This window comes from Ambystoma mexicanum, chromosome 1q, assembly GCF_040938575.1.
Source record: "Ambystoma mexicanum isolate Mex_15411 chromosome 1q, UKY_AmexF1_1, whole genome shotgun sequence".
NCBI lineage: Eukaryota > Metazoa > Chordata > Amphibia > Caudata > Ambystomatidae > Ambystoma > Ambystoma mexicanum.
Window position 1 is genome coordinate 571017946 of NC_090922.1, and position 11580 is coordinate 571029525.

An 11580-nucleotide genomic window follows, 5' to 3' on the forward strand; every position below is an offset into this window, starting at 1 on the left:
CACTATTGCTCTGGCTATGGTAATGCAGTTTTCTTTTGTTAGGAATGGTCTCGCTGCCGTGATCAATTTTGAATGGTAAGCTGCTGCAGAAGAAATGGCGCTAACCTGTCTATTCATAGAGAGGTTTGAGTCCAGAAAGACCCCTAAGGTTTTAACAGCAAGTGCAACTTTTATGGGCATGTTGTCAACAGAGAAGGAGTTGTATTTAACGTCCAGTTTTTTAAGGGTTCCTGGTGTGCACGAGTAGAATCTCCGTTTTTTTTTTCTCCATTGAGGCACAGCCAATTTTCCCCCATCCAGGTTTGTATTTCAGCATATATGGAGTTAAGAGATTTGTTGTCTGCTTCGTAGTCCCCTGTGAGAGGTATGAGGATCTGTGCGTCATCAGCATAATTTGTGTATGTGATGCCACGCGCATCCAGGAAACTAAAGAGGGGCCTCATTAGAAGGTTGCATAGGGTGGACGAGATGCAGGATCCTTGAGGGACCCCACACTTAATGAAGTTGGGGTTGGCACAAGCTTTATCTGAAAACACTTCCATCACTCTTTCTTGAGGAAATGAAATGATCCAAGCTGTTGCTGCTGGAGAGAAGTTAGCAGCAGATGAGAGGTGGTGACAGAGTGTATCATGGTTCACCAAGTCAAATGCTGCTGCCAGGTCTAGGAGCAGGAGGATGGCTGATTTTCCTGTGTCCCGAAGGTCGTCGATCTGGTTTTTTAAGTCTAGTAGAGTGGTTTCGGTCCCGTGGCCGGGCCTGAAGCCCGACTGCCTGATACCTAGCAGGTTGTTGGTTTCTAGGAAATTGTCAACTTGCAGGTAAGCTGCTTTGTCAAGTATTTTTAGTAAACATTGTACTGTCATAATGGGCTGGTAATTAGTCAGGGTGCTTGGGTCGAGAGGTGGTTTCTTTAAGAGGGGTCGGACGACAGGCCGGGACTTGGCCAGATGAAAAGGAGGCATTGATGAAGGCTGTGATGAATGGTGTTAGGGTGGTTGCGCATTCTTTAATAAGCTGAGCTGGGCAAGAGTCGCCTTTGCAATTAGAGGGTTTGAGGAGTGCTACAACTTCCAGTTCCCTCATTTCCTTAGATGGGGGTTTATGCGAAATAGTTGAGATAAGCTTTCCCAATGCTTGTTGGTGTCCAGTGATTTTGTTTTGCAGTGAGTTAAGCTTGTCCAACATGGCTTCTTGGACACTATAACACCATTCCTTGTCCTTCGAGGGGGTATGTGTGGCAGGAGCTGGTCACTCAATTTCTCTAAAGATGGCAAATATCTCTCTTGAGCCCGATTTGGCGTTAGAAATCCTAGTGTTGGAGGAGTCTGATTTTGCTTTGACAATGTCTCAAAGGTTAATGGGTATTGATTAGGTGTTTAATTTAAGGAAATCAAGTGTGCTTCTGTTCTTCATTTTCCAATGTATAAATGAATGACTGCTTTTTCAATGTATGTTTGTGGCAACTTGTTGCAGAAGGACATCTAGAATTTGGAACTAGGGCATCCATGCTATAATTTGAGTTTCCCTACATTTACAAAATTGTTGGATACAAAAAAAACAAACACTGTTCTTTTGTAATTGTGCGTGGGTTTTAAATGTTAAAAAAAAAATGAAATATCAATAACAGTTACAAATTCATAAGCGTATGGGCTTGGAAAATTTGAATGCTGGCTTCTGGTGCCTCCAACAAAGTCTGGGGCCGCTGCTCCACGGATAACAAATTTTAATATCAAATATAGCTGTAACAACACCTTCCAAGAAAGGCATGAAGCTACGTGTGGCAAGTATTGAGTGAATTGTTTGTGATACTATATGTGAAAGGTACTATTAATGGTATCTGAGGCTCAGTGACAAGAGGTAAAGTCTTAGAGGGGCATTATCACTCACGTGGGTTCAGCTATCTGGTAATTCAATGAGATAGTGTTACTGCAATTGTAGTGGAGATGATTGACATTAAATATTGTGTGTTTGAGCAAATTTATGCCCAATAGATTCCACCCAAATTCTAGGTGAACACATAGCTTGCAGGAAACTGGAGCAAACAGAAATTAAAAGTCAAAACTTGCTTAGCACGCTAGTGAAAATCCCTAAAAAAGAGAATGGGTTAAAACGTTTTTCACCTCCAATTTAATATGTGTGCTTCTATGAGTTTTAATATGAATAAAGTAGAATCAGGGTGTGGAATAGCAGAGTGCGTTAAAGTGGTAGGGGTGTGCAAGCACTTGATTCGGCCTTGGACAGCAGAAGGCCTAAATAAATAAATCGGAAGAGCAGAACTATTTCCAGTGCCTTGTTATGTTAAATGAAGTTGTTAGGCAGAAACCTGTGCAGTTCCCTTAGGGACCACTGCAAAAGGCTTAGGACTACAGGTGTTGGCAGTAAACCCAATTGGTAGCAGTCTGTACCACCCAGATTTACCTGGTAGCTGTGGCTGAACAGCCAGACTTCTCTCAAGAAGAGTTAGACAGTATATAGAGTATACAAAATAGGTACAGAGGTACAGTAGCACAAGCAAACACTGACCAGAGCTTGGGTATAAAAGTATATCATTATTTATTTAAAAACACACTTGTAAAACACACTAACACTAATATGGCAAGCAAGTTCAAACACAGTCACTATCAATATATATACATCCCTGATTACTTATTGAACAAGTCTTAGTTAAAACACCACTTATTTGCAGACAGAGGTGAGCGCTTAACCTAAGATGGCACTCCAATAAGTTAGTTAAAAAGGGAGGGGAAAAAGGTAGAATTAGGACAGCACAATACCAGCACTTTTTAAAAGAACCACAGCAAGTCATAAAAAGGCAGAGTCTACTGTTAGAGCAAGAAAGTTCATAGGCCAGGCCCACTCTTGGAGAGAGCAAGGCGGAATGTGTCCAGGATCACACAGTTGAATAGTACTTTAAAAAGTCTTTGCAGATAGTTCAAAAAGGGTTTGATCAGTTCAGGAAAAGTTAGTTAGCAGGTCCCAAGTCACCCCAGGATAGAGAGTCAAGGATTTATGGGGCACCTTGAACAGTCTGCTGCAAGGGAGACCAGGCGGGACACAGTACCTGAAATGGTGAGAAAGCTCCAGCGGGGGCAGTTGTTGCTGGCAGCGGGTGCAAGTCGGTGCTTTGTCCAGGGGAAGAGAAGATCTCGACGTGGAGGAAAGCTGGAGGTCGTTGCACTGCCGGGGAAGAAACCAGCCGCGGAGTTTCCCGGTTAAAAAAGGTACTACCCTTTTATTCGCGGTAGTGGTGAAGCGTGGCTATCCAGCCGCCGGGGTGCTTGGCACGGGCGATTCGACCATGAGACGATGCAGGAAGGCGAAAAGAGGGTGAACTGGTTATCCCCACCAGTTCAGAGGAAGAAGACTCTCCAGGATGAAGATCTTCTCTTTCGTCGGGAAGTGGTGAGGTGGTTCAGCAGGGCTCCACCGGTGGTGTCATCGTTGCCGGTCGGCTCAGCTTCTCCCTCTTCGGATTCTTTGGTCCTGTGGCGACTTCTGAAGTTCCAGTCCCCAAAGCCCTGCTTTTATGCAGAAAACCCCCATTCATCAGTCCTAGCTGTCACTCAAACATGCTAAGTGGTGACCCGGGCGGCTCACCACTGGGCCAATCACACAAGAGTGCGACTTGAGTTGCCGAGGCAACTCGGTCCAGAGTGCCTAAACCCCCCTCCCACACATCCTTAGACCCAGAGTGGCACCACTTTTGGAGGCTTCTGTGCAGAAGCCCGCCAAAAAGTAGAACAAAGGGCTCGACTTGGGTTGGAGTTACAGAGATGAACACAAACGCCATTTTAAAACTGAGTCTTGGCAAAAAGACCCAACCGGGGAATAAATATTAAATAAATAACTCGGCGGTATCTTTAACATTGCACCCAAAAAGTGGTACGTTTAAAATGAATGGGAAAATCCCATAGGAAATATTCCGTTGGAATATTTCGCATGGTAACCACTGCCACCAGCCAGAAACTTGACGAGGGGGGACTGCACAGTGCCCCCTCGAAAAACAGACCCAGGGGCAATCTAATTACCCCTACCAGTACTTCCACAATATGATGGTTGGTACTGGTTCTGTTCACAATTTAAGACTAGTAAATCAGTGACTTTACATGTCCTGGGAGACAGTAGTCAGTCCCAGGGTATGGAGTCTATGTTTGGGGGTCACTATGACACCCCTGTGTTACTGCACTGAGGGTGCTGTGTAACACTTACCAAAAACACATGAAACCCTATGGAGTAAAAGACCCCATAGCCCATAAAACACATTACAAAGTCAAAGGATATCTCAAATCATGTCTAAGAGTGGGAGAAAAAGAGTCTCACTCTTAGCAGGAGAAAAAAAATAAACCCCAAAAATCCAGCAAAGCTGCTGGGGGACTCACTAGGTTTGGGAAATTAGCCTTAACAGAGAATTCTCCCTAACAGAAGTCATGCTATCACATGCAAGAGTGCAAATTCACTGGCACAATCTATAGTTATCCCCCCCCCCCCCCCCAGATCCCCATTCAGACTCCCAATGACATCTTAAAGACACACCAAGAACTACTGACAATGCCAATTGCACCCATTGCAAAAGTGATATCATGCCGACAGGTAACAATAAAAATGTGCATGCCATCTAAATGGTATAATTATTTGGCAATGACACTGGCCCAAAGCGCTTTAACGTGAACCATTTTCTTTTCACACAGTGACACTAGTTGCCACAAACATTCCTTGTGTGATAAAGGGGCCCGCGATTATGATGGTTTAGCCCCTACGCCATTCCGACGTTTAGGGCCAGTTGCGCGGCTTGTGCCTCTGGCTGAGACCTGACTGTGGCAGGGGGATAGCATTTATAGCGCAAGTAGTCCCAGAGTCGCACAGGAAACAGCCCAATCAAACTGGAAAGCAGCGCTAGAAGCCCCTCAGAAAAGGACGATGTGCAGACGTTAACATATTTGTGAGGGTGGAAGACCTGTGTACAACAGATGGGGGTAAACGATGCCACTAAAAGATAACCAAAAATGACAGCAAAACCTCCCTCCACTATAGTTAGTAATCATTGGATTTAAAAGTCCTGCACATTGGACGAGTGTGTGATGAGGGGTTGGTGTAGGAGAGAACTGTTTCATTAACGCATGCGTTGCAAAGTCCACCTACCTATTCGCACCAGTGACTACTACAACTTTTGCCATGGCTGTATGAGCCGGGAGCCTTCCAATCGAGAAGCCGCGTTTCGTTCCTGTCACAAAGCAACACGCGTAGACTGCAGAGTCTAGGAGTTCCAATCCCAGAAACGGACCATAGCAACGCCGCCTCCTCTTCTCCACGTGATCTTGGACACATTGCCTCCCCTGCCTCGCTCACATTCGAGAAACGGACCATAGCAACGCCCCGCCTCCTCTTCTCCACGTGATCTTGGACACATTGCCTCCCCTGTCATGCAGTCGGTATCATTTCGCTCACATCCGAGAAACGGACCATAGCAACGCCCCGCCCTCCTCTTGCTCGACTTTGAACTTGCAGCGTGCCCTGCAATACACGCAGCGTCCTACGTCAACTTGTCATTGTCAAACCCCAAGAGCGGGAACGTGCTAGCTGTGGCAGGAGCGGAAGCGTGCATGGTGCATGCAGTTAGGTGGCTGAATATATTCCCATTTATTTTCATAGATCTGATGGGGAAAGTTGCTCCCGAAGCAAGAGCCTTGTGCTGCGCACCAAATTGGTAGGGGGAGCAGGCCAATAATTTAATTTCAAAATCCTCATCTATGCGTATGGCGGGGCAAGAAAAGAACGGTAAATGGCACAATGGCTGGCAATGTCAAGGTGGAGATAGTGTGTGTGGATGTTAATAAATGAGTGGGTGGGATGGTGGGTTGATTGTAGAGGGGTCGGCTGGGGCTAGCTGGGTGTGGACGGGAGGTGTAGCATCAGTGGTCGAAGTGTAACAAAAAAAGCAGCGGCTGCCTCCAACTCCCTCAGGGTCAGTCGCTTCTCCAAGCAATGAGTTGGTGGCAGATCACTCTCTTCGGCAGGGGCCTCTCTGGAACAGCCTTCCTGCCTCACTGAAACTCGTGGAGAACCACCTCCGGTTCCGAAAACACCTCAGAACCTTCCTCTTTGCTTCTGCTTTCTCTCCTCCCCTCCCTTGCTGAAGTCCTGCACCGCACTGGTTACCTGGCCACCCTTCTGATCTCTGGCCCAGGCCTGTCAACTGCCCACCTGCACTGCCTCCCCGGCAGCCTCTGCACTTGGGGACTGTTTTCTGTATCCCTTCAGTCCCCTTTCCAGCACTTTGTCTGCACTTCCTTGCACTTGCCTGTTTTTTATGTATTTTATTTATCTTATTTATTACACTTTCCATGTAATGCACTTTCCCCCCTCACACTCTTCCTTTCCCCCCTTCCCATGCACTTGCGCGATCTGAATGACACCTGGCCTAGAAAGATCGTTGTCTGTCCTCCCTTTGTTCCCCCCCCTTGCCTCGTCGCGCCTAGAAACACTTGTGTATAGGCACGTTATAAATGCAATATCATATCATATCTATGGAAAAAAATGTTGGGGGCGTGGTCAGAGGCAGGGCTAGAACAGGTAAACATATTCTCACTGACTATTTCATAATGGCAAAAGAAAAGCGGTTAGAGGTACCTACTAACAGGGGCAGGATGGTGGGTTGGAGGATTCCAACAATAATGCTTTTTAAAAATTAAGCCATTTTACCACTTTGAATCTTGTGATGGCCTTGCTCTTGGATACAAGTTGGGACTGTTTAAGCAACAGAGCCTGTGGGTGTAAGCTGCCAACATGGGAGAGTTGGACAGAAACTTCAAGTCAAAATATTGACTGAAAATAACCAATAGTGAATTGTTCCAACTTGCGTATCTGCCCCTTAATTTAGCATCACTTAATAGTGGAGTCACCCAGGATGGTACTTAAAATAAGCAATCTTTTTTTAAAACAGATTTTTTGTATTGTTTAATTCCAATTACGACTGCTAATTTACAATTGGACATCTTCTTACACCCAGAAGTCACTTTATATATTCAGTTGAACATTTCTTACTGTACATAAACTAGTATTAGGACAGTTCTCCCCCTAAGTTTAGAAAAAGTTAGATCACAAAGCATTCCAAATAATTTCATAGGAGAATCACGAGCAGCTCGCCTTCAAACCATGCAATTTGCAGCATCAGCAGTCCTTCTGCCTTTTTCTATCAATTTTTTAACATACCAGCCTGGCTTCAAACTTGCAATCGGAGGTCCTAAAAGTTTTAGAAACATTACAGAGGACAGGCGAATAACATACATCCTGTTGCGCAGTGGGTTAATCAGCAGTTGTGGAAAAGGTTTCCATAATGTGCATCAATGGTTTCAGTTGTTTGGGTATCATACAATCTTTATTTTGCTCCCTGAAAGCAGAAATATATTGTCTTGCATCCGATATGTGCAACTTGTTACAGAAGGTTTGTAATTCAGCCCCACTATACAGAAGATCTACTGGAACTGGCCAAAAAGCTGGTTTGAATAGTTTCATTGCATGTACCAGGTCTTGGTATTCTATTTCACCTTGATCCACAGTTTTACATTTTGAAATATTTGATGCTGTTGCAGTCATCAAGTCTATTATTTGCCAGGCTCCTAAAAAACTGTGCTCTATTTATGAGAATGCAGCCTTTTGTATTACTCGGCTGCAGTTCCACACCATTAAAGTGCATTTGTTCAACAGAAGCATCTGAAAGTTTAGCAAACGGCCGAGGTGAACCTGCCAGCGACTCAAACACACACATTTGTGTGTGGATTAATCGGTCTGCATCATATATAGTCACGTCAGGATGCTGCAGCTGCTTAGAGAGGGCACCCAGTTCTGTCAGGGCATCATAAAGTATTCCCAGGTTTTCCACAAACACTGTAGAAGTTAGCATTCGGTTTAAACCAGCATACTTTTTACGCTCAATGTCACTCCTCATTGCATCTTGAGAAGATTCATAAAACTGCTTACTTAATGTTTTGTAGTTGCACCACACAGCCATAACTGACCTTTCACTGGAGGCCACCCAACGGACATCCAGACCCATAGCTATTTGCATACGCCTAATTTCCAGCTCCATGGCACATTACCCCAGCTTTCTCCGATTTTTCGGTGAAGCATGATATGTTGCATATAGCTTATCCAAAAAAAACTTTAAGGTGATTTATGCCTCTGACCTCCTTTGACACATCTCCTACTGCACGCTCCAATTTATGGTTTGCACAGTGCCATAAACTCATCTGTGAATATTTGAGCTTCAGCAGTGTCCCCACACCAAACTTTCTCCCTATCATATTGTAAGCACTGTCAGTAACAAGCTGTATCACATGTAACTTCAAGTAGTCATGGGTAAATCCATGACCCTTTCAAGCATGCCAGTAACTTTTGTGAAAGGTCTTCTGCTGTTGTGCCAGGCAACTCTACTGTGTGCAAGAAGAAAGTCAATGGTGCAGCCTGCTTTTCTATACATGCTCTTAAACAAATAATGAGTGTTGTCAGTCTACTTAATGTGCTGGATTCAACAATCATTATACATATTTTAGACTTGTTCAGCAAGATATGTTGAGTCAGTCTTTCTCTCATTGTGGCACCTATATTATCGATGATATCAGCCCAACTGTGATCAGAACGAAGAACCCTCCCTAAGTCAGCATCATTCATTGCACATCTATATCTAACGGCAGATCAGAAAAGGGGCGTTCGTATTTCCCAATTTTATATACTGTCCTGAAAACACAAAATATTTGTTCATATAATTTGACTTGCGATATTGTTTCACAAGCCCTCACTTCCAAAATATGCCTTGCTTTCAAGTGACAAGCACTGTTCTTATGCTGAAATATTTTTTTCCTCAATGAAACATGCTACTTCTCTTTCGTAGAGCCCTAGGAGTTCACCATACATTCAATCTACTCAATGGAGAAAGGGACACCTTGACTTATTTCTGCTGCAAGGTTGTTTACTTCCTTGCACACTTTACAACCAAGATTTCCATTGGAAGTAGTGAGCCATGTATACTCTGTACATTTACCTACATACTGTTAAATTTTTCTCTTCAGAATCCAGTCTTCTTTTCTTCTTCTTGGGGTGCCTTCTCTGTGCCCTGTGTTCCACTTGTGCGATATGACCTACTGATGCATACACCACTCAGACCTGCACTCACTATAGGGCCGTCTTTGTTGGAAGCTGAAATATCATGGGTCGTCTCAGATATAGCTGCAACCTTTTTTTATCTGAAGCCACTGCAGCATCCTACATATATTGAATTGTGAAAAATCCAATATTTTGGGCTATGTATTTAACTAATGCTATTTTATATCCAATAATGTACATGTCACATACAAATTTAGTTTAAAAGCCATACTTGTACGCTTTTCCTTCAAACCCTGACAACTTTTATACATATTATTGGTTCCAAAGCAAGGCAAAATCAGTCTGTGATTGATGCACCTCTTTGAGAGGTGACTTCATTAGGCTGACAGAATCAAATTTCAAGTGAATGACTTAAAAGTACACCATTATGATTCCAAGCTGACGGCCGGAGGGTGAATACGCGAGCATGGAGAGCTCTGTCCCCAGAGAGGCCTACAATATCAGGCATGGCTCGTAGCCCGCATTTATAGGCCGAATAAATAGAACTGAACCCATGGCAATTATTCCTGATTAGGTGGGCACCTGAGGCGGTCACGTGCACACCCAGCGAGACGGAGCATAGCACAGAGCGGAGCTGCCACTGCCAGTCGGCTGCGTGCCCCAGCGCGGCGTTGCAAAGGACCCGGAAGCGTCCATTGGTTTCGGGAAGTCGTGTGGGGGGAAAAAAGCCAGCACAACGATCTCAGGGTGCGAGGCATGGCACGGGTTATGCCCGCTGATGCAAGGACCTGCGGGCGATACCGCATAAGGCCGGATGAGGCCCGACTGGTAGCAGGGACCCAACACATCGCCCTAAGATCACCGACCAGCTCTCAAGGGTAGATCAAAGGAGGACTACACGTCGACCCTGGGGGGCACTGGCAAGACTGGCCGGTGTCTGCATAGCACTCCGGATATAAAGGCCTGGGCTGGAGTCAACCTGCGACTTCCGACAGGCCGGATCACTGCAATAACGCGAGGATGCAAGAAGAAAGCAATGATATACAGCGGGGGCAGAATCAAGATAGGCCACAACAGTAGGTCAGTGCTTCTGTCCAGGAGGGAAGGGGAAAGGTGTGGGGACTGTAAGGAAGGCATGGTATGAAACAGTGAAGACAGACACAAGTGATCACAGTTCAAGGGTGTTTATTGAACTTCAAATGGGTTGGTTAAATGCCTACGTAAACCTAAATCTAAGGATGGGAGCAAGCTATGACCAACAAATAATAATAACGCAGTCCTAGTCAAGTCTCTGTCAAATAAAGGGGCCCATGCTAATAAACCTATTGGTAATCCTTACTTCTAAATACAAAAGAGTGTGGGACAATTGTGTATGCAAAACAAAAAAGTGTTCAAGAAATAATATGTCAGGACGGTTGAGCATCAAAAAGAGGAGTTAGAGTCAAAGGCTACCCTTGTCATTAACGCAAGAGGCGGTCACCTTTGTGTTGACAACGCTTGCGTATTGCTACTTGATTTAGCAATACATGAAATAACAGTCACTTGTTCTACCTACTAGCCCACTTTTATGCATATTATACTGTTTCGTGTTTTGCATACCCCACGTGCCACATGGGGCACATGTCTATTTGTGTAAATATGTGTCTATTGTTAAATTAAACTTTGTTTTAAGGTATTCTCTTCCTGGTGATCCTTATGAGCTAGTATATACTAATCTAGCTTCACTGCTAACACAAAGGTGACCGACTCTTGCGTTAATGACAAGGGTAGCCTTTGACTCTAACTCCTCTTTTTGATACTCCTGTTTAACCCTCTAGAGTCAGGCCCCCACACAAAAAAAGAGGGTCTCCGCCCTCAATTATCTCATCAGGACAGTTGAGCAGTTGGCTTCTCTTCCCCACATTTTCAGCACGGGGTAAGGTGGCACATTCGAGCTTCGCACACACTCTGGCTTCTCGGCCACGGGGATACAGTTCAAAGCAAAGACATCAAGGCCTTCTGCCAGAGCCTCTTTTCCAAAAACAGTCTTACTGCAGAGGGTCTGTCGTAGCAAACAAAGTCTCAAAGTTCCATTCCTATTAGGATTTTTACATGCACAAGTTCTCGCTTTCAGTGTTCATCATGGGTCTCCCTCTTCAGGCTGAGACCCCCTTTTATCACAATGTTCACACTTGGTCTCCCTCATTCGGACTCAGTCCCTAGATCTCCCTCGTTCGGGCTCGGATCCTCTTGATATCTCAATATTTACATTTGGCCTTCCTCGTTCGGAGTCGATCAATGGATTCTCCTCGTTCCGGCTTGCATCCTCCTTTTACCAAAATTGAACACTTTCGAATGTGCAATGGGCTCTGCTTAAACGGTTGCAGGACCACTTCGATTCATTTCACACAATTGTTTTCCTCAATCTTCTACTTTCATTTCTCTTGGCGCGATACCTTACAGAGACCTTCGATTGAGCACATTCACGGTGCTGGACCACTC

At 44.8% G+C, this 11580-nt stretch overlaps 1 protein-coding gene across 3 annotated transcripts in view; it reads right to left on the bottom strand.

Moving 5' to 3' along the window:
* Positions 1-5428, bottom strand: part of HSD17B7 (hydroxysteroid 17-beta dehydrogenase 7) — a 340157-nt gene extending 334729 nt beyond the window's left edge. The window contains exon 1 of one of the 3 annotated variants that reach the window (XM_069641053.1): positions 5140-5428. In XM_069641053.1, coding sequence (XP_069497154.1) covers positions 5140-5174 — 35 coding nt within the window. In that variant the 5' untranslated portion in view covers positions 5175-5428. The remainder of the gene's footprint in view (positions 1-5139) is intronic. The other 2 variants (XM_069641051.1, XM_069641052.1) reach the window with 2 other exon arrangements.
* Positions 5429-11580: the final 6152 nt, after the last annotated feature.